The sequence below is a fragment of the Paroedura picta genome, chromosome 1 (genome assembly GCF_049243985.1).
Source record: "Paroedura picta isolate Pp20150507F chromosome 1, Ppicta_v3.0, whole genome shotgun sequence".
Lineage (NCBI taxonomy): Eukaryota > Metazoa > Chordata > Lepidosauria > Squamata > Gekkonidae > Paroedura > Paroedura picta.
Window position 1 is genome coordinate 142364548 of NC_135369.1, and position 26008 is coordinate 142390555.

A 26008-nucleotide genomic window follows, 5' to 3' on the forward strand; every position below is an offset into this window, starting at 1 on the left:
GAGTTGCTGGCCATGCCAGATAGAAGGAGGGAACATATCTTCCACATTCCTGACACTTCTTTTGTTGTTGTTATGTGCGAAGTCGTGTCCGACCCATCGCGACCCCATGGACAATGATCCTCCAGGCCTTCCTGTCCTCTACCATTCCCCGGAGTCCATTTAAGTTTGCACCTACTGCTTCAGTGACTCCATCCATCCACCTCATTCTCTGTCGTCCCCTTCTTCTTTTGCCCTCGATCTCTCCCAGCATTAGGCTCTTCTCCAGGGAGTCCTTCCTTCTCATGAGGTGGCCAAAATATTTGAGTTTCATCTTCAGGATCTGGCCTTCTAAAGAGCAGTCAGGGCTGATCTCCTCGAGGACTGACCGGTTTGTTCGCCTTGCAGTCCATGGGACTCGCAAGAGTCTTCTCCAGCACCAGAGTTCAAAAGCCTCAATTCTTTGACGCTCGGCCTTCCTTATGGTCCAACTTTCGCAGCCATACATTGCAACTGGGAAGACCATAGCCTTGACTAAACGCACTTTTGTTGGCAGGGTGATATCTCTGCTTTTTAGGATGCTGTCTAGATTTGCCATAGCTTTCCTCCCCAGGAGCAAGCGTCTTTTAATTTCTTTTAATTTCTTTGCTGCAGTCCCCATCTGCAGTGATCTTGGAGCCCAGGAAAATAAAATCTGTCACTATCTCCATTTCTTCCCCTTCTATTTGCCAGGAATTGAGAGGGCCGGATGCCATGATCTTTGTTTTCTTGATGTTGAGTTTCAAGCCAACTTTTGCACTCTCCTCCTTCACCCGCATCAACAGGCTCTTTAGTTCCTCTTCACTTTCTGCCATTAGAGTGGTATCATCTGCATATCTGAGGTTGTTGATATTTCTCCCTGCAATCTTGATCCCAATTTGTGACTCCTCTAATCCCGCATTTCTCATGATGTGCTCTGCATACAAGTTAAATAGGCAAGGCGACAGTATACAGCCTTGCCGAACTCCTTTCTCAATTTTGAACCAGTCAGTGATTCCATGTTCAGTTCTCACTGTTGCTTCTTGACCTGCATATAAATTTCTCAAGAGACAAATAAGATGCTCTGGTATTCCCATCTCTTTAAGAACTTGCCACAATTTGTTGTGCTCCACACAATCAAAGGCTTTAGCATAGTCAATGAAGCAGAAGTAGACGTTCTTCTGGTACTCCCTAGCTTTCTCCATGATCCAGCGTATGTTGGCTATTTGATCTCTAGTTCCTCTGCCTCTTCGAAATCCTGCCTGTACTTCTGGGAGTTCTCGGTCCACATATTGCTGGAGCCTAACTTGTAGGATTTTGAGCATAACTTTGCTAGCATGAGAAATTAGTGCAATGGTGCGGTAGTTTGAACATTCTTTGGCATTGCCCTTCTTTGGGATTGGAATGTAAACTGACCTTTTCCAATCCTGTGGCCATTGCTGAGTTTTCCAAATTTGCTGGCATATTGAGTGTAGCACTTTTACTGCATCGTCCTTTAAGATTTTGAATAGTTCAACTGGAATGCTGTCACTACCACTAGCTTTATTGTTGCTCAGACTTCCTAAGGCCCATTTGACTTCACATTCCAGGATGTCTGGCTCCAGGTCAGTAACTACCCCATTTTGGTCATCAGGGATGTTAAGCTCGCTCTTGTATAGTTCTTCTGTATAATTTTGCCACCTTTGTTTGATCTCTTCTGCTTCTGTGAGGTCCCTACCATTTTGATCCCTTATCATACCCATCTTTGCATGAAACGTTCTCTTCATATCTCCAATTTTCTTGAAAAGATCTCTGGTCCTCCCCATTCTATTGTTTTCTTCTATTTGCTTGCACTGTTCATTTAAGAAGGCATTCTTATCTCTTCTAGCTTTTCTCTGGAATTCTGCATTCAATTGGGTGTATCTTTCTCTTTCTCCCTTGCCTTTCACTTCCCTTCTCTCCTTAGCTATTTGTAAAGCTTCCTCAGACAGCCATTTTGATTTCTTGCATTTCTTTTTCTCTGGGATGGTTTTAGTTGCTACCTCTTGTACAATGTTACGAACCTCCGTCCATAGTTCTTCAGGCACTCTGTCTATCAGATCTAATTCCTTAAATCTATTTGTCACCTCCACTGTGTATTCGTCGGGGATATGATTTAGTTCATACCTGAGTGGCCTAGTGCTTTGCCCTACTTTCTTCAATTTAAGCTTAAATTTTGCAACAAGTAGCTCATGATCTGAACCACAATCAGCTCCTGGTCTTGTTTTTATTGACTGGATAGAACTTTTCCATCTTTGGCTGCAGAGCACATAGTCAATCTGATTTCTGTGTTGACCGTCTGGTGATGTCCATGTGTAGAGTCGTCTCTTGGGTTGCTGGAAAAGAGTGTTTGCTATGACCATTGTATTCTCTTGACAAAATTCTACCAGCCTGTGCCCTGCTTCATTTTGTACTCCAAGGCCAAACTTGCCTGTTATCCCGGTTATCTTTTGGCTTCCTACTTTAGCATTCCAATCCCCCATGATGATAAGCACATCATTTTGGGGCGTTGCTTCTAGAAGGTGTTGTAGGGCTTCATAGAACTGATCAACTTCATCCTCTTCAGCAGCAGTGGTTGGGGGGTAGACCTGGATCACTGTGATGTTGAATGGTTTGCCTTGGATTCGAACTGAGATCATTCTGTCATTTTGGGGATTGTATCCCAAGACTGCTTTTCCTACTCTCTTATTGATTATGAAGGCTACTCCATTTCTTCTGCGAGATTCTTGTCCACAGTAGTATACCTGATGGTCATCTGAATTAAATTCACCCATTCCTGTCCATTTTAGTTCACTGATTCCTAAAATGTCGATGTTCAGTCTTCTCATTTCTTGTTTAACCACGTCCAGCTTGCCTTGATTAACACTTCTTTACATATTTTAATTGTGACAATATTGTTAGCAATAATATGGAAGGGGGGCTAGATCTGTGTAAAAAAAATACACACAGATGTACACGTTTTGAAATTTCAAGCCCAAACTTAATGGTGCGTGTAGGATATGATTGCTATGGATATACGCAACCAGACAGCAGCTGTGAGTTTCCCTTGGGAACTCAATTCTGAAACACTGCAGGGGACTGATTTAGACTGAGAGCACCATGCAGAGGAAGGAGGGGATTCAACCACCTTCCCTGTACTATTCCCAACCTGAAATGACCTCAGAGGGTACCTGCCCCATCAGTGGGCACTTGCCCCATCAGGCGGCTGCTTATGTACTAGACTCTTGAACATGCAGCCCTCCTCCATGAGATGTGCAACAGGATTGCATATTATAACTGTTCCCAATATTATTGATCTTGTAGGATTTATCATCCTTTGACACACTTGAGACTCTCGTTGGTTTGTTTGCTCAAAGAAAACTAGTAATAGTACCTTGCCATTGGCAGCCAGAATTTTATTATCAGATATTCAGATAACTGGTAAGCAGAGAAATAAGAGCCTAACCATGCAATCCTGAACAGATTTACACCCTTCTAAATTCACCCATGTCAAAGGGCGTAACTCCAGTTAGTGGCACACCGTTATGTTATATTACTTTAATAATAATAGCTAACTGATGATCTTCCAGATTTAAAAGATACCTAAACTCAATCTTATTTTCAAATCTTTTAAAATCTTTTCATCCATCTATTGCATGGAGATGCCCTTGTGAAAAACTGTTACATTTTATATGTACTAAATGGGCATGTTCCATCCTAAATCGCAAGGAATTCCTACTCACAAAACGTGACATGCACTTTTTACTTACTTTGCCGTGACAGCAGCACTGAAGTTCTCTTTTGAAGAGTAAAACAGAGGTGTTGCAAGAATGACTTCAAATTTTGGTAACACTAAAAAAATCAAAAGTTATGGCTGTTTTATAAAAGAAAATGGGTCATAATGACTGGTGTTATAGGTTGCTTTCACTGTTTTGCTTACATACTATTGCATGTATGGTCAGGGAGAGTCCTTTTGATAAAGTAGGCTCAAAGAGAGTAGGCTCAAAACTAACGTCTAAAATTGTAGGCAGCACTCATTGCTTTGTTCACTGTATCCACCATACTACCACATCATTTCTCCAGTTTTGTAATCCAGTTTTCTTCACGGTTGTGCATATTATACTATTTTAATGCTGCTCGAATACTGTAATCCCATTTAATTGCACTATTGATCGTATGCATACTACTTAAAAAAAATATGTCCACCTTGTGTTTTAATGAAGTAAATAAATAAAAGTATATGCTTTAAACAAATAATATACAGACAAACAGAGTCATAACACTTTAGTAATAAGGCTTTTCAATTCAATACAAATAATTTGTGCTTATATGCCTGCTAAAGTCGGCAGCAAACCTGGAGAAAAAGATCTTGCCTCCTTAAAAGAAGCTTCATATGTAAAATTGGGCAGTTAAAGCTTTTCACTGAATGGAGGTAAAAAACATTAAATGGCAAATAACACCCCATTAGACTCCAACAAAGGAACGGGACATTTTTTCTGCAGGCAGCTGGCAACTCTCACGCTACCTGCAATGCAAATGATACTAACTGTCATGGCCTCTCCTTTCCTCCTCCTCCTCCTCCCCCCCCCAATAAAAATCCTGGGAATTACAGTTTGAAATGAGTACTGAAAATTCTGTTAGAGATTATTCCCTCTGTCTCCACCATCACTATCCAGAAGTAGTATCCCCAGGGTTCTCTGGGAAAACAGAATTTCAGTTAAACTAAACTGGTAGCCTGGGCATGCTTTCAGACCCATGTATAGATCAACAGTCCACAGGGACAGGCAATACAATTCCCTTGAGAAATGTCACGGCACAAAACACAGGCACCACTCAGAAGAAGAAAAACCTCCCTCCCTTTTATCACCTGAAATGACTGGTCGGCAGGTAGGTTATCAAGTGGCAGCAGCACACAGTCAGGGAGACCTTTGGCAGTGTGGACACTGCCTACCTCATAATACTTATGTCCAAAAATCCCTGTACTTTCACACTCTTCCAAGAAAGGATATTGGTTATCAGACAGGCAATACTCACCATATTCCATCACAGTAAATGTTTGATAATGAGTTTGATCCTATGGGAAAACAAACAAACAAAAACACTATAATATATAAGTGCCAATTCATAGTTTATTGGACTGGGGCATGGGAGAAATTCTAGCAACTACTTTTTTGTAAAATAGACATACATTGAGCAGCATTGTTCCAAACATGACAATTTTTGGTTTTATCCACATGGATGGGAAAGGTCAGGTGGGCGCTCACGTGGCAGCAGGGCTAATCCCCACTTCCACATGATGAGATGCTGGCCCCCTCCCAGGCCTGGGGTGCTTCAGGGCATCGTTTCCCTGTGTTAAGGCCTTCCAGGTTCACCTTATTCCTGTCTATGGCAGACTGGCAGAGCCAAAATATGCCCCAGTTGGCTCCACACTGCTTCACGGTGCTGTGGGGCTGAATGGCGCATTTATTTTATTTGCAGGAAGGTAGTATTGCAATCCTCACTGTCGCCACCACCCCGTCAGGCAGATCCTTTCTGTGTTGGCTGTATCCGCTAGGATGCACAAATCTGGGGCGGACTGGGTCCACTGTTGAAATGTGTCCCCTATAAGGCCACAGTAAGCAACAGCGCATGCAGCTCTGCTGCAACATACCACCAGTATCTCGGAGTGGCGCCGCTGGTAAGGAATCGACCATAGTCACTAACATATGTCCCAAAATCCTTTTAAAACTTAAAGTATTATATATTATGGCTTAAATTTCTGTAAGCCACAGTCCGTGTTCCCAGATACACAAAACAGATACACATATCCTGCCTGTGCTGAGGCAGCTGCATTGGTTACCGGTTGCTGCCCGGATCTGGTTTAAGGAGCTGGTTCTTACCTTTAAGGCCCTCCACGGTCTGGGACCCACATACCTGAGGGACCACCTTTTGCCCTATGCCCCCCACAGAGCTTTGCACTCTACAGGTACAAATCTGTTGGTCGTTCCCAGCTTCCTGGAAGCGTGCCTGGCCTCGACCAGGGCCAGGGCCTTTTCGGTCCTAGCCCCTCCATCTGGTGGAATGAGCTCCTAGAAGAGCTATGGGCCCTGTAGGAGCTTTCGGTGTTCCACAGGGCCTGCAAGACAGAGCTCTTCCGCCAGGTTTATGGTTGAGGCCAGCGCACAAAAAAAGATCTGGACTCCCCTGCCATCAAGCCCTATTGGGCTATTAGGGCCGGATTAAAGAGGAAAGATCAGCCCCTCTGTCCACCCTAAGGCCTATTAGTGATTAGTTGGATTGTTTGCTGCTGCATATTGGAGGGTTTTTTTTCTAGGGTTGATCAGTTGTTTGATGGTTTAAATCAGGGTTAGTCAACCTGTGGTCCTCCAGATGTCCATGGACTGCAATTCCCATGAGCCCCTGCCAGCAAACGGCTGCCAGGTTGACTACCCCTGGTTTAAATTGTTTTATGGGTTTTATTGGGGATTTTATGCTGTGCGAGGGTTTTATGCTTATTGTTAGCCACCACAAGCCTTTGTGGGAGTGGCAGGATAATATGAATATGAATATGAATATGAATATGAATATGAATATGGATATGGATATGGATATGGATATGGATATGGATATGGATATGGATATGGACATGAATATGAATATGAATAAATAGGTGTCTAAGTATCCATATAGCCATACATGCACACACAGAGAGATACATATAAACAAACATAGAGACATGTGTACAAGAAAAAACTTTACAAAGTCATAACCTAATTATTATCTTTTCCCATATGTATGTATACCAAAAGATATCACTGGACTTTTTGCTATTTTTATTACTACAGACTGTCATTTATCCTCTAGAATTTACAATATAAGTACAATTACAACACATTCAAAATTACAAAACATTCAGAATTAGTTTTATCATTTTATTTTAAAGCACATTTAGGAGTACAAAAAGCAAGCTGTCTTTATCCCATGTTTGAGAACTCTTACAGAATGAGTTATCATCAAATAATTGTACAAAAACACTTTCATGTTTTTACATTCATATATTTAGAATGCAGAATGAAGTCAGTCGTCCTACAGCACAAGTACTGATAACCTAAAGACAGTCTGTTCTAAAACTGATCTCGTTATCCCTTGGTTATAAATCTATTAAATAGTGGTGTGTTATATTTTTAATGCCATTCACCAGGAACCATTAAGACAACAGCTGCAGGCATCCACCTGCTAAGCTTTTATCTCTAGGGGGCAGTTTACCCTGTGGCCACCATGGTCTGAAGGGATAACACCACCCAGTGCAGAGGAAGGCCTCGTAGGACTGGGAAGAGGACACTGAAACAACACCTTCCTGCCCATTTATGCCTGTCATGGGTTGTTTTAATGGATTTTGCAAGCTGCCTTGAAAAGCATTTATTGGAAGCAGGGTAAAAATCTTCTCAATCATTAAAGTAACAAGTTAGCCTATGTTAAATGCACCCAGCAGATAAGTATTATTTTAGTTCAAGCCATCATTATGAGAAATTTGGCTTAGATGAACAAAAGTACACCAAATAATTTATTAATACCAACCTGTCATAGCAAAGGTTCACTTTCAAATCCAAACCGTATGCTAATAGGTTGGATTTAATGTCCCAAGGGGCCCCCCTCTGGGAGATAATCACCCTCTCCCTTTCAACTGGAGAATTCCAAGAAGGGCTAAAGGCAGCAGTGGTCTGGCCTCTGCTGAAGAATCCATCCCTAGATCTGCAGGAGCCCATCAACTACCGCCCTGTCTCGTACTTAGCGTTTCTAGGGAGGTGCTAGAAAGAGCTGCCGCAGACCAACTGGCAGCATTCCTGGAAGAAGCTTCAGTCCTAGACCCAGCTCAGTCAGGCTTCTGGCCAGGCCGTGCGGTTGAGACAGCAGCCAGAGTTCTTATGGGAACACCATGGAGGCCCCATATTTGGCCGTCACTCCAACAGCTGCACTGACTAACAGTTGACTACCAAATCAGGCTTAAAGTTCTGGTAATCACCTTCAAGGCCAAATGTGACCTGGGCCCTGAGTATCTGAGAAACTGCCTTTCTTCCTATGCCCCACAAAGAGCTTGATGCTCCTCCAACACCAGCAAACTGGCAATTCCCTGGCCCCAGGGAAGCTTGTCTGTCAATGACTAGAGTCAGGGCTTTCTCTGTCTTGGCCCCCACCTGGCGGAACAAGCTCCCAGAAGACATCAGAGCCCTACCAGAGCTAAAAATTCCATAGGGCCTGCAAAAAGGAGCTCTTCTACCAGACATTTGGTCAAGAAAAATCTACTGACAGTCTGAATGTGGGACACATACCTGCTCTGGGGCTACTTGGTCAGGGCCCCCTCCCTCCATGGCCAACACACATACAGAGAGAGAGAGAGAGAGACATACAGAGGCATGCTTCTCCCCCCCCCTCCATTTCCCCCTTACCTGTTGGTTTCCCAACCTCCTCCTTGGTTCCTCCTCCCTCCCAAGCAAACACACACAAAGAACAACAGAGACTCCCTTCCCCCCTCCCATTTCCCCCTTAACCTGCTGGTTTCCCAACCTACCTATCTCCCAAGCAAACACATACACACACATACTCCCTTCTCCCCTCCCCCTTCTCTTTCTGCTTACCTTTCCTCCGCTGTCTTGGCCCCTGCTGGTAATGCAGCGGCTGCCTAAGTCCCCAGCACAACTGCTGCCAAGGCCTCGGGGGCAGGACAGATGCTAAGGTCCCCACTGGTGATGCAGCAGCAGCCTCAGCCTCTGCTGGGCGCATAGCAGCTGGCTAGGCCCCTGGGGCCAGCGGAACTACTGGCTGGGCTCTCTTCATCTTCTGGCACACTTCATGGGCATGACTACAGACATCGTGTATGTATTCATTTCTGTTTGATGAGGCGTGCCAGACCATTTGTTCCACATCACTAAGTGAAAAGGCCAGCAGTCGAGACCCCCATAAACTGCACTAATAGAAAATGGAACCATAGTGCAGATAGACCAAACTGTTGTTTATTGTCATTGAGCACATGAAAACACTGTTTGATACAAGTTCTCACTGTTAATTAAGTTTTTTATATTTTAATGTTCATTGTACTGTATCACATATGAGAGTTACAATGTAAACCGCCCTGAGCCAAAAGGGAAGGCTGTATATAAATATAATAAATACATAAAATCTTTATGTGTTCAAATAAGTGTAGTACAAGTGGGGGACCTAGAAGGACTTGGTACAGAGCTTATCCCCCCAATTCCTCTTTCTCTCCCTTGAAATCCCCTATGATGAATTCTAGATGCTCAAATTATTTCACAAAAATGGTTTTATTTATTCAGAATCTTTATCCCACCTTCCCACAGGTGAGTTTTTAAAGAACAATCACCATAAGATAAATACCTGCCCATTCAAGTTAAAATCACATTTATTACAAATTCTCCATCTGCTAATTAATTATATTTTTCTTTGAAGATCTGAATTCATCAAAACTTTCACTTTTAAAAGTTTTGCTTTCTCTTGTGGAAAAGTTTGGATAGGTGTTTAAACAAATAAGTCTATTTTTTAAAAAAATTTAAACGGTGATCGCTGGAAGTTCATCTGTCAATCAGTCATGCCCAGATGGGATTGGCTGGCCAAAGTGATTGACACTGGTAGGCAGGCCAAAGCGCAACAAGACTAAAGCAGGAAAAGCTGCCAGAAACATGCGAGAGAGCTCGAGAAGTGCAGAGTGCTGGTGAGTTGCGATTATTTCTCGCGCTTTGCAGGCTTCATGCTACAATGCCCAATGTGCGGAAGCAAAACTTTTTTTGGTTGAATCTGTTTCTCGTTGTATGCCAATAAAGATATCATTATCATCATTTTAGATTCCAAAACAGTTGCTGCAGCAATCAAGGTTGCCATAACTATGATGACTGGAGCAACTATCAGAAAAAGCACAAGGGACACCTGGGCCTTTGGGGTACAAGTAAATCAGCCTGTGGCTCGATAAATGCTATGCCTGGTTTAGAGATGCTAAGGAAGAATGTACAAAAGTGGTTTTGAGATCTTCAGACAGATCATTAAGCTGCTAAAGAGCTGCTATTCCTTTCTCAGGACAATGCTGCTGTGGTACACATAAAGTCAGCAAGGGCAATGTGCCTCCTGCCTCTCTTTATAGACAACTTGATACAAACAGCATGACAACAAAACAAGGTTATTTATTGATGGAGAAGATTATTTTTGAGAGCAGTCAGGATGAGAGAACCTTTCCTCTTCTCTCCTCCCCTACCCAGCCGAGCTGACCTGGCCACACTCCAGCCAGTCCTTTAATGTACCAAGCGTGCTTACAGCAAGAGCCCTCTGCTCTCCACTAAGGCCCTAACTTCTTCTTTATGGCACTTGACTATAATTGTACATGACTTCTTTTCACATGCTTGCAGCTCACTATTTACGGGCTTCTTTCCAGTAATATATGTCCATTTATTTTCTTCCATAACTTTATTCCTTTCCTGAAATTACAGGCCCTTCTTTTAACTTCACGGAGGGCAGGATAAGTTCTACATATTGGCTTGAGAGTACTTTTCTTTGTGTTTGTGTTTGTGTGTTTTGTTTTGCTTGTGCAGAAGACAAATGCATTAGAAAATCTTTGCTTGAAACCTCTGACTGTACCATCACAGCAAATGTTTCCTAAAAGCTTAAGATGGAGGCAAAGCATTTACTGCTTTTCTTCTGTGCAACATATCAATCTGTACTTTCAAGCACAATTTACTTTTATTTCTTGTATTCTATTTCCTTGGCTATACTGACCCCTAAAGGACATTTTAAAATGTTTTCATTTGTACCATAGCAATGGATCATAAAGTGTCTTCCACAAGATCATATTTGCACTACTGTTACCCTTTGCTCTGTATATATATGCCTTTCCTCCAAGTGAACTTTCTAATGTAAGGGTATCACATTTTTCCATCGTTGGATTTCCCATTGCTTCCATCTGGGAATTCACAACTCTTCTTCTCAAATAACTCATGCAGTGCTACAATGATCTCTAAACATACAAATCTCAACCACCTACTGGCTTGGAAAATCAGTAGAAATACACATATCCAAGCAACAGAGGCATCTCTATTTACTAATCCTCAATAGCTGGGTACTTTGAGTGTTCATCCTCATAGTCATAACCATATTTCTCTAGCCACAACTCAGGAGGTTAGAACTGCTTGGAATAATGCATCATATAATTAAGGGACTAATTTATATGATTTCCAGAGGAAGAACATAGCAACAGAAATGTCTTTAAAGTCATCCAGCTGCCTTCTGTAAAGTAAAAAGTGATTCATCAACCAGTATCAAAATACGTGGGCGGCCTTGGAAGACAAGTGGTAGCAGCAAACTGGGCTCGGCTCTGGGCCTGGCCGCCATTTGTCCTCCGAGGCCACCCATGCCCTCAGGAGAGCGTGGGCAGCCCAAAAGAGGAAGTGGTGGCAGCTGATGAGCCCCAGAGCCCCGTTAGCCATGCCACTGCTGCCTGCCCTCTGAGCCTACCCCCACGCTCAGGAGAGCACAGATGGGTGAGGGAGGCAGCACAGCAGGTGGGTCATGACGCCTGGATTCGCCAGCCATCACTCTGGCCATTATGTGGGATGTTTCCACATAATGGCCATGAATCCAGTTGCCGGCTCTTTTATTTTCTAGTATTTTCCCAGGTAGATGTATTCTTTTTGGCACCTGGGTTAAAAACACTGCCTACCCTGGCTATAATTAGGAGTTCAATAACAATATTCAAATAATGAGATTTTATCACAGACTTCACTGAATATTACCGCATTTTAGTGCTCATGTTATTAATACGCACATTTATTTCAACTTGTATGGACCAATCACCCAGCACAGGATATCTGGATATTTTAAACTCCTTGGAAATCTTCCCCAGTTTTCCTTTTTCTGCCAGCCACTGCTGAATTAAATTGCGCCGAGGATCCTAAAAATAAATCCATACCATATGTCAAACCGTGGATTTAGTAACATCACAAATGTGAATATCCAAACTGAAGAATTACAACAACATAGCTTATTGAGTTCTAAAGAGGATTTTGACAGGTTTCATATAACATAGAGCAAATGTGCAGTTGCAACAGCTTCAAAAGTACGGAATTTGTTCCAACAGAAGTCATCTGCATGGAAATTTCATCAGCTCTGCTGCCATTGATGCAGGATGACCTAAAATGTATCCCCCTCCTTATTCATGTTCAAATCTCATTTTATCAGAAAGACCAATGCAGTTTTTTAATCAACCTGTCTTGATTCTCTCTACCACAACATCTAAATATTCATTTTTATCATACACTTTTTTTGAGGAACTACAAGTCGTACATATGTCCTCCAAACTATTTTGCCTTCACAACAACCCAGTAAATTGGTTATGCTGAGAGAAAGAATGACTGGCTGAAAGTCATCCAGGGAGCTTCATGGTACAAACTGGGGATTTGACCCCAGGACCTAGTCTGGCACTCCACACCACACTGACTTATCACTTTGCAGCCAACTACACATTATGTGACAAAGTGTACAACAGAGCCCCAGTGATGTTTCTTTAAAGAAAAGAAAAAGAATTTTTCAGCAAGGAATCATCATTTGTACTTAACCTCTGCCCACCAGTTTCTTATTCAGTTCCCTTCAGAAACTGGAAAGGCACTGGAATGTCTACTTTTAATAAATAACTTCATGTGTCTCCTTACCCGGATATATAAGTTGACTAAAGCATCAAGTGGTTTGAGGTCTGGGTGCAAAGATACAATTCGTATTTTCACAGCTTGCCCTGGTTTGTACATAGACTTGTCTGTCTGGATGAACACTGAGAAGCTCTTCTGTTCAAATGCAAGGGCTGTATGTTTAGAAAACAGCAGTTCACGCTCTGCATATCCTTTGACTAGCAAATTATAATCACCAGCAGGACTGCCCAACGGGAGCTGAAGAGGAAAAAATAAAAAGAAAGAATGTTGTGATTACCCAAAAGGTTCTGAACACATGGAGAGAATTGAAACAAGGTCAGAGACAGAGAGTGATACCAGGGGAGAGAACCTCTCAGTGGCAACCCTTAGTATGCAGAGCTCCACAGGGAACTATTCCCTCACCAATGTTATTTAACATCTATATACACCCCTTCACTCAGATGGTCCGGGGTTATGAGCTCAGTTGCCACCGGTACGCTGATGACACCCAACTCTTTCTGTTGATGAGCAGCTGGTCATCTACATCAGGGGTAGTCAACCTGTGGTCCTCTAGATGTCCATGGACTACAATTCCCATGATCCCCTGCCAGAATTCAGCAAATGCTGGCAGGGGCTCATGGGAATTGAAATCCATGAACATCTGGAGGACCACAGGTTGACTACCCCTGATCTACATCCCAGATTCTCTGGCCAATGGTCTGGAGGCCATCATGGATTGGCTCAAACCAAATTGGATGAAGCTAAATCCAGCTGACAGAGGTCCACTGGCTGTGTCAACATGCAGGGGGGGGGTGCAACTCCCGGCTCTTGATGGGATCCATTTAACACTTTCAACTACCCTCAGGAGCCTGGGTGTGACCCAGGATGCCTCCTTATCTATGAAGGCCCAAACATCACTGGCCAGGCATTTTTCCACCTATGCCATCCGTGACAAGTTGCACCCTTCTCTTGACACCCAATCTAGCCACTATGATCCATACAATGGTCACCTCCAGGCTAGACTATTGTAACATGCTGTATGCAGGGCTGCCCTTGAGGCTGATCCAGAAGCTCCAACTGGTCCAGAAGTCAGCAGCTCGGGTCCTTACTGTAACCCCACAGACAGCACATATTATACCAGTGCTCTCCCAGCCGTTCTGACTCCCAATTGGAGACCAAATCAGGTGCAAAGCACTAAATGGTCTGGGACCCCTGTATCTACAGGACTGCCTCTTCCACTATATCCCCCAGAGAGAACTAAAATGATACAACCAAAATTTGCTCAGGGTCCCCAGCCCCAAGGAAGTAAAGTTAGCCTTGATCAGGGTTTTTTCAGTCTTGGCCCACCCTGGTGAAACCCTCTGTCTAATGAGATCAGGACCCTCCGGGATTTTAAAGAAGTCTAGAGGTGGTTGAGGACAAGAAATTAACACCAACAAAATGCTGGCCTCCTTGTGTGAAAGTGCATACAATCTTAAAGAAATCTGGCCAATATTGACCAAGCCAAGACTTTTGACTATAATGAAGAGATGGCTTTTTAACCTAAATTAATTTTAAAATATAATTTAAATGTATTTAATGAATTTTATTGTTATAATTCATTTGAATGTATGGTCTAATTTTTGTTACCCACTCTAATCTTACAGGGAAGGATGGTCTAAAAGATTAAAGTTGTTATTATTGTTGTTGTTATTACTTGAAGCTAAATTAAGGGAGAATTCTATTTTAAACACGGAGATAGCAACACTGCACATTTTGACTCAGCATTCCTGAGTCTTATTTTGGTAAGGTGACTCCCCTTCCAACAGCCAGTGAGCAGAACTACTTTAACCTTTCAAGCCTTTTTAAATAGTCTCTACCCAGAGATCTCCTTATGTTGCAGGCACACATTCATGCACTGTTTAAAGGATGATTCTTCTAGGCCTTTAAGCACTGAACTTTGTAAAAACGCAATTATTTATTTACTAATCTTATCTGTGGCTTTATCCAGCATTAGCAGTACAATATAGTCTGCGCTGGTTTAATAAAAATAGTGCTGTGATCTTATCTGCTATTAACTACAGGCCTTACCCCTGGTACAGCTGTTGCATTCTACAGTAATATTTTGAGTAGCTCAGCTCATATAAAGATAAGATTGTATCACAGTATGAGAGAAAGATAAAAGATACTTGTTTTGCTTCTCAGTTACTTTCAGGACCTTTCTAAGGCTGTATCCACACGTAAGTTTTCCTCCACCTAATCAGAGCAGTGTTTTCCAGAAAGTCCACATGATGTTGTCATGCAGCAATTTGACTCTAATGGCTGAATCAGACATTATCTAATTATCTAAGAGCCGGACCCCCCCCCCCTTGGGTTACACTTATGGCAGATTATGGTCAGCAACCCTTTTTTCTGCCCCTATGGCTGATAGTTGGCCAGGTCTAGTTATATGTAGTCTCCGCCGCTACTGAACATCTTGTGTATTGATTTTGTTTGTTTACTGAGTAGTTTGTGTTTTAAGGGTATTTTATTGGGGTTTTTATATATGTTGTAACCCACCACGAGCCATTTTGGGAGTGGCGGGCTAGAAATTGAATAAATAATAATAAATAATAATAATCATCTGGATAAATTCTTGTTCCCAAAGCCAATGTAAGAAAATGTTTATATAGAGGATCGGTGGGCAGTGGAACAGATGTGAATTTCTAGTCTCTTCTATGCCTGCCAATACACTAGGCAAATACCCAGCAATGCCCTAGATTTTCTGACATACATATGTGTTCAGTCTTCCAAGAAAAGCTTGAAAAAATAATAACAGTTGGGGAACATCTGTAAAGTGGAACTCACATGGGAAAAAGATTTAGTACTTCCTATTCATTCAAGTATGTCCCTTTTCTTCTCTTCATATTAATGTTGTGATGAAAACACAGGATGTCGGAAACCTTTGTGTTGTAACATCTCTACATGATTATCTCTGACACAAAAATGTATGCCAATTTTCTTACAGGAGTTTGGGTTCAGGATAACATGCAACGGATCCACTATGAGGCACTGTGCTACCACATCAAAAAACAGAATCCATTCCAAGAACACTGGTTGAGCACAGCATCTCATAAGATCACAGTCCCATATGATTCAGCCCCATCACCAGCAGTGGCAGACATGCCCTTATCAAGCAGCAAGATCAAACCCTTCCCTCAGGACATGGATTCATTGTAACAAACTGTGGTGAATCTTGCAAACATTTTACATATCTATTACAAAGAAAGGAAAGAAGTGGCTTGTGCAATTTCCATTTTTTCAGAAAGATTAGTCCTTTGTTAGAAGAACACGTGACTTGCAACAGAAAAAAGGTGAAGTCAAATTCTTCAACTCCAGGAGGGTGCCAGACAACTCCTGCATGATCAGATGGCAGATTCTGTGGCAGATGCTTCCTCAGTTGGCTACCTGCCCTACACCAATCCTCCTCCTCCTGATGGAGGAAGGTAGGAGAAAACACCTTACAAAAATATTCCATTTCACAGATGGTGATGCAGAAAACAGAATTCCCGCCCTTTCCAGGAGCTATCTGTCATGGGATCAGGACAACAACTGAAACCTTTCTCTTTGCACAGGACTGCAAAGAAGACAAGAATTATTTGTATTTCAGTTTATGTGACTCACATAGCTGAAGGAATGCCATTTCACAGGTAACAAAATTACTTTGTTCTATTCACAAAACTAAAATGTCTTGAACATAAGAAAAAGATACAGCCTCAATTCAAGAAATATTTTCTACAGTTTTTTACTATTTCATAAAGGGAATACTTACAGCCGGAAGGACAAGTGTTCCAAATGAATCTGTATTTAAAAAGAAAAGAACAAAAATTATCCCTGTTTCTTATTCCAAATTACTTTCTAGCCCCGTACCTTTATTTATTAAGGTGACTTTTGTGCAGCCTCTCCAGGATCCTGCTCCACAGGGCAATCATTAATATCAAAACAAACAAACCGTTAGAACAAATCCAGGGACATAAAATATCATAAAATTCTCCACAAAACAAACCTCAGGCCAGAAGGAGACCATAAATATAGGAAGATAAACTGCCATATTGAAAGCCTAGGTAAGAAATGTTTTGGCCTACCACCTAAAAGACACTAGGATCTCCAAAGGCAAGGTACTACCACTGAAGCCTTCTCTCTAGTTGCTACTCACCTGGGATAAGAGAGAGCAGGTCTTGAGAAGCAGAACTTGTGGTGAGCTGGACAGTATGAAAAGAGATGGCCATTTAGGTTATCAATAATCCATACAGAAAAGCTACAGCCATGTCTATTTTTGTTTTAAAGCCACTCAGATCCCATAACTCAGAAAAGAGGAAAGCATGAAAAGTGGCGGGAGAGTCTGTTGCATTGGGGGAATCTACCTTGCACCACAGAAAAGGGGAAAAAGTCTCACTTTTGTTTACAGCTATCCATTGCCATTTAAACATAGATGGCAAACTAATGGATTTATAACAAAAAATTTCATAGAAGGACAGATTACAAATAGGCCTTAAGGAGAAATTTGAAAAAGCTTTTCCCTCCCTGATTTGTCTTTGCTAGAGCAAATGTGTAAACATGGACCTAATAATCACCTTGTCCTATCCCTGGGGACTATTTGATACTTCTAAAACATTTTAGAACTTTTGAGCCACTGGGGTTTCTTTTCATGTCTTCTACATAAAATACCTGCATATTGAGCATCCTGTAAAAGTAGGCTTTAGTCAATGGACGTATACACTAGAATAAACCTCGGTTAGACTTTATGGTGCCTCAAGACTTTAGTTAAGCACAAGAATAATATACTGTAGCAGGTTTCATTTCTAGTCTGCAACAGAGCTAATACAAGTTGCATCACAAGGTACTCCTATAAGAAGTGAGTCAGCTTTGTATAATGTGTATTGCATCTTACACTTTCTTACTAATTAAATGTTCATGAATCAAACCAGACATGGCTGTATCTCCCACAGCTTTCTCTCATCCTTGAAAAGCTGCTGGAGACAGGTGGTGCAGATTCAAAATGGAGCCATAATATGAAGGATTTAAATCCATATTAGGTATTTATCATGAGAGCCAGCCTGATGTAGTGGTTAAGAGTGGCAGACTCTAAGGAGAACTGGGTTTGATTCCCCTCTTTTCCACATTAAGCCATCTTGGGCTATACACAGTTCTCTCAGAGCTCTCTCAGCCTCACCTACTTCGCAGGGTGTCTATTGTGGAGAGAAGAAAGGAAGGCGATTGTAATCCACTTTGAGACTCCTTCAGGTAGCAAAAAGAGGAGTATAAAAATCAGCTCTTCTTCTCCCCCACCCCCACCCCCACCCCAACTGCTATTTACCCTGTGGAGAAAACATGCAGATATCCTGTGAAGAAAATATATCCATACAGAAAGTTTAGCTTGCCCCTTCATTTTGCAAAAACAAAAACAAAAACAAAAAACCCCACAATACCAAGAACCTTTCTACAGCTGCTTCAGCACAAATGTTTTGCTCTACCTTGCCTCCTAGGGAGGCAATACACCATCACTGGTCAGTGGCCCACTTTTCTAGTTTCCTGCTGCTTTGTGACAATATTTCTCAAATTTCCTTTCCAGAAAGACCATACTGAAAGCGTGTTTGAACAGTTTTTGGACCTCCCTTCCCACATCAACAACATTTTCACTGTGCTGTGTTTTAAAAATTGTGCACCAAACTCCACCTACAGAAAAACTGTGCTTAATTCCATCATGGCTACTTCCTCTCCGATTTTGTCAAGAAATCTCTTTTATTTTTACCAATGCAATGATAATCCCAGGACTTTTTCTACAGTTCAGGTTTCTTTTTTTTAATCTTTAGATCAGTGGTCCCCAACCTTTCTGAGGCTGGGGACAGGCAGGGCATCGGGCCGCACCCGCACATCGGGCCGTGCCCGCACGGGCCGCGCATGCGCGATGCGCAGCCCGGCCCTGATTCCCTCTCCCCGCCCTCCCGCAGTAAGAAGCTTCCCGGGCCACAAGCTTGCAGCCTGGGAAGTTTTTTACTGCGGGGGGGGGCGGGGAGAGGGAGCCGCGGCCCGGCCCACAGGTTGGGGACCACTGCTTTAGATGATACCTTACGTGTAAAAAGCTGCTGAAGGGGGGGGTCACCTATAACCTAACCAAAGTTTTGGCAGTGGCTTAAAAAGAATAATAGAGGGCACCTATCTATCGCAGTAGGTATACTGTCTGCAGCATAGTTGGATTAAGGCAAATATTGGTGCCAGAACAGTCTAATTTTTATACCGAGAAAAACATACTCAGCAATGTGGCCTACAGTCTGTCTTTGTCACTTGTAAGAACAGATTCCAAACTTTCAAGCAGAAAAGATAAGCTTTGATCTTATTGAAAACTTGGGACTTTTTGTGAACCTGGCTAAGCCTAAGACTTCACATTAAAGTAATGTCAACGGCAAAGTAGGAAAATGATAATGTAATCCAATGACTTTTCTCATGTCCTTGGGGTAATACTTAAGACTATCAAACAAACAAAATTTAATTAACAATGATCTGAAGATATTCTTAGTAAAGAATACAATTTAACCTGCAACTGCTAATGTGCTGCAGACATATGTTTCACCCGGCAACTATAGCTGGTCCAAAATGCAGCAGCCAGGATCCTCACAACAACACCATGGAGGGCCCACATCTAGCCCATTCTCCATTAACTACAGTGGTTGCCAGTTGAATTCCGGATCAGGCTAAAGGTTCTGGTAATTACCTTTAAGGACATATTCGGTCAGGGCCCAGTGTATCTGACGGACCACCTCCCTGCTAACAAACTTCCTTGTATTGTTTTCTACGTTTTAAGTAAACCGCCCTGAGCCTCCAGGGAGGGTGGTGTATATATGTATGTACGTACATACGTACATACATACATATAAATGTGTAGAACACCAGTCCCAATGATGTGTACATGGAAGTAATTCTCTTTGATACTTCCCTAGCATGTACACTTAATACTTCAGACAAAGCACTGCATCCTTAATCTACTGAGAAAAAAACCTGTTGTACTGAGCAATGACATTTAATCAGAAGTCTACAACTATTGACAACAGGCAACCATATAATTAATCCTCAAGTACACTCTACCACAAAGAAAAGGGAGTTGCATGAGTATAAAATCATTTAGCTGCATTTTCCAAAATTAGACTGGGAATCCAGCAACATCTGAGACACCTGGCAGAGCAGCGGTATAAGGTAGACACTGGCATGTTTAGATTATAATATGAAACTCACTGTTATTAAATTCTATCCCTGTTGCATTGCTCATCAATGTTTTAGGATTCATAGGTGTTTCCTTGGCTGCTTTACTGTTATGAAGTAAGCAGGCCTCTGCAGCTGGCACAGACAGTGTTCCCAGTGTTTTACATGATCATTGCTTGTCTGATCTTGTAAGCCATTTTCATAGTTACTGTCTCTTTTCTGGGATTTTTCTTTCTGCCTTCTTAACTCAGTCAAGATTTTGCCTTTCGCCTAAGTAATTACCTTTAAACCAGTTCCCAAGCTTCTTATGTTTAAAATAAGAGTGTGAAAAGTCACTGTCCTAATGTCACACAGTTCCTGGTTGCATGATTCACTGAGGCTGATTCCGCACAGGTAGAAAAGGCCAAGAGAGCACTCATATGGAAAGGGGCTAATCCTCACTTCCATATGATGTCGCCGCAAGGCCAGCTCCCTCCAGGGGTTGGTGCACATTAGGCCACCGTTGCCCCACTTTAAGGGAATGTGGATATTTTCCGCATTCCCTTAAGCTTTCCAGGGGCCAATAGGGTCAAGCCCAGTGGAGGGCCATGTGGAGAGGAAGAGCCTGGCTCCTCCCTGTCCTACAGAGTCCTAGATGAGTCAAAACATGGCTCATGGTGCTGCAGGGCCAAATGGGGCATTTGTGTGTGTGTGTGTGTGTGCAGGAAGGTGGGATGACTCACCAGCTCACACGCCAGCTAGATGGGTCTCTACGTTAGGAAGAATCAAGGCATATTTGTTGCAACGTGTGTGTGTTTTTTTTAAACCTGTGCTTAAAGGGAAAGGGGCTTTTCCGCAGCATTATAACAACCGCCCCTTGGCTGTTCATTTGATTGACGGCCAGGAGCAGGACCAAGCACAGAAAAAATTGCTTCCTTTTGAGCGATTCCTACGAGACCGGAAACCTGTGCGAAACGAATGAAACGCTACTGGATTCCACTACAAATGCAGGTATGCGTAACGCCGAGATTCCACTTTTTAAAATAGCATTTCCGCTTAGTGGAATCAATTGGCAACATTGATACTTGTGCGGAAACACCCTGAGGCCTTTGTTTCTCCTCCTAGTTCTTCAATTAAAATTAAGTCCTTTTAGAAAGGAAAAGGCATGGTACCAATCCACACATACATAAACAGATGCGAAATGAATATGAAATACATGAATAGACAGATAAACATGATCAAAATGTATTAAGTTTTGATGGGGAAAAGGGCATGCAACACATGCTTGTTGAATATGGACTTCAGGGAATCTTCTTTTTACAGTCATCTGAAGACTGGCCTTACCCCTGAGAAGAGAGAGAATCCATGTTCTTTTTGAGTCTACAGTCTGAGATCTAAATTTCTTTGTAATGAATCAGAATGGGCATTCAGAGTAGTAGTAGAAGCCAGGATGACTCTTAACTAATTTTGACCTCTGAGATCATCTGCTCTTTGTTTCTGGTATCCCATATAGTGAGTTATCCTGCTTTACAGTATATTGCTCAAAACAGTATTAATATTTGCCTTTCATTTATTGCTTCAGAGAATTCAAAAGGCTTCCCTTACATTAGCTCAATAACACTGTAAATGGCTTCATGGAGCCACTTCATAGGTGGAGCAAGACATATGGTTGCTTGGAAGTGGAGGAAAGAAGACACAATCTAGTTTACTTCATACAAGGGATCTTCCAGGGCAAATATACTGTTACTTCCTTTCCATTCTCTGCCCATCCATAAAGCAAGTGAGAACCTACCTATCACATACAAACCCTGAATTATGCCTGTTTATATACAAACCTTCTGTCAAACCAACCTAATAGTGTAAATCTGTGGATGCTGACTCAAAAATAAATTCCACTGATTTACCTGGGACTTCATCCCTAACAAGAGTGCAAAGGATTCATGCCTTAGTCTCCTCCTGGGGAATTTCCTTCATATTATGAAAACTCCCTATTGGGATAGACAAGTCTTCCCTGATTCCTACTGAAGGCACACTGGCTTTACAAAGAGTTATTACAGATTCTGATATTCTGGCTGCATAGATGCCCACAGTCTACACATTTTCCCTCAGAGTTGTATTTCTGTGGTCCGGATGTCATATTTCAACAACACATAACCCTTGTTCAGTAGTTACATCCCTAGTGGTGCGACCAGACACATGCAACTGCCATTTATTCTGCAAGGGGAAAAGCATGGATTTTCTTTTCAGACATCAGATTAATCCAGGGTCTGCTACATGTATTCTGAAGCTGCCCCTTCAGAAAAAAGGTGACCTCATGTTTATCCCGTGCACTCATTCAAATGTAACAAATTTAAATGGCTACAAATGACAGCATTATGTACTTTCCCTAACATGGTACATAACCGCAGTGTGGACTGTAATGATATGAGAGGTACTTAGATAATATTTTTCTATGTTTTCTTAATGGTTGTTAGCATAATGTACTCTCCTTCTACCTGACATACATGTTTTTCATATCTGTGGCTTAGTGATCTTTTGCTATACTATCTAGCCTTTAACATTGGCCACCTCATGAGAAGGAAAGACTCCCTGGAGAAGAGCCTAATGCTGGGAGCGATTGAGGGCAAAAGAAGAAGGGGACAACAGAGAATGAGGTGGCTGGATGGAGTCCCTGAAGCAGTCGGTGCAAACTTAAATGGACTTCGAGGAATGGTAAAGGACAGGAAGGCCTGGAGGATCATTGTCCATGGGGTCGTGATGGGTCGGACATGACTTCACAACTAACAACAGCTAAAACCATTTTCCTTAGTCAGAATGTCCAATGTTTTGGAAATGTTTTCTTTTCTTTATTTTACTGGTTCTTTGTCATTCAAGATATATAAAACCCTATATAAAGCTCTAGAAGATGCACACCTAGAAACATTTCATTATACTAGTAAACACTGAAATAACTTTTTCTCTTTTTATATTCTCAAGACTATGTGCTGCCCTTCTCCTGCACTGACACCCATTTATCAAGACTTCTTTAAAAAGAAGATGAGAACAAGAGGACAACTGTCTTCATACAGAACTGTCTACATAACAAGTGGCAGTCCTGTAAACAATTATATATTACTGACAAATAGCATAGGGTAGCAGATAATACGCTGAACCTGGGTTTGTGAGACCCATGTTCAAATCACTGCTCACTAGGCTTGGTAGGTCACTGTGGCTCAGAGTTGTTGTGAGGATAAGCTCAGGCCTGCTGCGAGGGTAAATTGGGATGACTTTAGCTACAGTAACTTGAGCTTCCTGCAGAAATAGCGAAACACAAATATAAGGAACAAATAGCATGCTATGGTGAACAGTCTGTACTTTTGCCTTTTCATAAGATTTCTGCAAGTTCAGGAACACTTTGGCTCAGCTCCAAATGATTTGCATCGGTAAGGTGGACCTTAAATGCCTCAGGCAGATACACATTCTGGTCCTATTTCTGGAGATCTCAGCTAAGTTACCAGTCCCGTTATATTGTTGTTTAAGACCACTGAAATTGTGTTATTCAGAACCACTGTTGGGTTATTGTTGATGTATTGTTGGGTTATTGTTGATGTATTGACTATGTTATATGTTAGGTCGATCCATGCATCCCCTCATGATGTTATATGTAAACCGACCCTGAGCCATATGGAAGGGTGGTATAAAATAAAAATCTAATAAATAAATAAGAAATTTAGCCTCAGAAAGGCAAAATGCAGGCACTTGCAATCTTGAAAAGCACTGTCTCAGAATAAATACAGCACTCAATTGACTTCTCTGAAGCAATTCTTCTCACCCAGTTCTTCAACTTTTTCCCCTGCTCCCTTGCTAGGGTTACAAAAGTTCTTTCCAGGCACATTATGCCAAGCTTAAATTGTGGGGAAATGATCTCATCATGGATTACAGCCTGGTAGAGAACAAGTTGATGGGCTGGGTCAATATGGGAGGAGTGAGGAGAGCAGGCATCTTATTTTTCCACTGGCTATACAGGCAAGCTATGAATAAATCAGCAAATAATTTCACTCTCAAACAATAAACTGCCAAGCACATTGCTCTTTTCCCCATTAGCAATTCCCATATATTGAAATTTTAGAAGTCAGATAACAAAAGAAGACTCCTCTGGCACTTTCAAGTCTACCAAATGTATAACAACATTCTTTAACTTCACGGTCTTTACATTTATTATTAGTCTTTAAAGTGCCCATAGGACTTCTGCTTTTGGTGCAGCAGACTAACATGCGATTCCAATGGAATTCATATTAACGGCAGACGAGGCTCGAATCCCAACTTTGATAGCAGAGGCCAATTAATGAAGGAAAGACTTTACTTCACATGCAGTCATCTCACCTCTTTGAAATACAGCTTCCCCCTGCAGTACAGTGTTGTTTTCAATGACGACCTCAGCTTTTACTGTAATCTCTGGTGGGCTGTGCTTCAGAAGGGCTACCCCAATACTCGTATTTGTTCCAGGCCGGATGGTCAAAGGAGCGGTCAACAAGTATCTGGGCCTAAAAAACCAAAAGGAGCCTAACTTAAAGACATGGCCTGGCAGGCATTACTGAAGCTGTTGCCTTAGAGAAGATAACCACAGAATTAATAGCTGTTTTCTATATTTGCTGATCTGGAAACCGGTGAGGGGATTATTGGCAACTGAATTCTGGAAGCCTCGCAAGTATCTAAGGAGAAGAGAAATTGAGTCCAAAAAGAAGGTAGTGCTGCTAACACCATCAAGTAAAGACTTCAAGTGAAGAACTACAGTGAAGAATTTGCCCACCTCGTGATGAAACTAATCCCAGAAATAGTTCATTAGGCCCCTGTCCCTACATATGCAACACATTTTGGGGGGAGCCTGCCATAATGAACCCGATCAGGTCCCGTCTCCCATTCCCCCCCATCCCCCGGGGGTGTAATAGCAAACACTGGGGTGGATTAGAATTCCGCAAGCGTGCACGAAAGAGCTCGGCCACCCAAACTCTTGAGAACAACGGGATCGCTTATGAGCTGCGTCTCACTGGCCTGTGGTCTGCAGTTCGGGACTGGATCCTGGATCCCAACACTAACTGCAGCCAAATCGGGCCTTCTGCAGACTGGCCAGCTCCTGGGGACGAAGCCGAGACTGAGCCCCACTTTTCTCACGCTCCATTCTCCCGCCCACTCGCTTTCAATTCATACCCGGCGGCGGCGGCGACCCATGAAACTGTCAAGAGGCATAAGACGAGCTGGGCGGTGGAGGGCGGCGGGGGGCCCCTCCGAGCGGCATGCGGAGAGTCTGGCAACGGCAGCATCCTGAGCCGGGAGTGTGAAAGCCGCTCCGCGCCCCTCCTCCCGCAAGCCTTTCCTCGCTTCGAAGCAGGGAGGGGCGCGCCACCAGTATGGGCAGGGAGGGAGGGAGGGAGCGGCAGCTTCTCCCAAAAAGGCTCCACCCCGACTCTCCTACATTGCACCGCCGGGGGAGAGAATATCCCCGGCCGCGGGCCTTCTTCACGCGCTCGCAATTCTCTCCCCCCCCCCTTCCGACCTGCGGACAAGAAGCCGCCTGTCATAGCATGTCCTCCAACTACCACCACCCTCCCCCGCAGTCTAGCCTTCTCAGAATGTGCTCGGATAAATCGGGGGGGGGGGGGGGGGGATCCACAGGTCGTTGTCTCAGAGTCAGCAGCCTTCCTCAGAAGGGTGTTGCCTCTTGAGTGGTTTAGGACCTAAATGAGAGGGCTCTAAGGACAGCGTGTGCCACAAGGGCATAGCAGAAGGGTGTGTTATAAAGCCACCACTAAGTTACATAAATTATGCTATCTCTCCCACACCGTTTGCACATTAGCCTGCAGCACATCACAGCCTATTCTGCCAGCCCAAAATCCCACCTGACCCATGACCAGGTTCCTTAGGTGGCACTATGATGGCACCAAAATACTAGATATTACTTGCCTCCGCCATGGTGACTACACAGATCACTTTGGCAGTTGACACATACAGATTGCCTCCTTAGATTGTGAAAGGGCCTGTGCTAGATCAATCTGGCAATCTTGACCTTATGTCCTAGGTGCCACAAAGATTCAGGAAAGGCCTACAACCAAGACACATTCCAACTTGCATCTGACAAAGGGAGCTTTGACTGATAATCTTGTTGGTCTGTAATGTGCTACTAGGCT

The 26008-nt window shown here is 42.8% G+C and overlaps 1 protein-coding gene across 1 annotated transcript in view; it reads right to left on the reverse strand.

Moving 5' to 3' along the window:
• Positions 1-25307, reverse strand: part of CD109 (CD109 molecule) — a 100456-nt gene extending 75149 nt beyond the window's left edge. Inside the window, exons 1-7 of the mRNA XM_077306636.1 lie at positions 25032-25307; positions 24207-24367; positions 16441-16469; positions 12678-12908; positions 11795-11920; positions 5026-5065; positions 3762-3843 (exon numbers count right to left, since the gene is read on the reverse strand). Coding sequence (XP_077162751.1) covers positions 3762-3843; positions 5026-5065; positions 11795-11920; positions 12678-12908; positions 16441-16469; positions 24207-24367; positions 25032-25144 — 782 coding nt within the window. The 5' untranslated portion in view covers positions 25145-25307. The remainder of the gene's footprint in view (positions 1-3761; positions 3844-5025; positions 5066-11794; positions 11921-12677; positions 12909-16440; positions 16470-24206; positions 24368-25031) is intronic.
• Between the last annotated feature and the right edge of the window lie 701 nt (positions 25308-26008).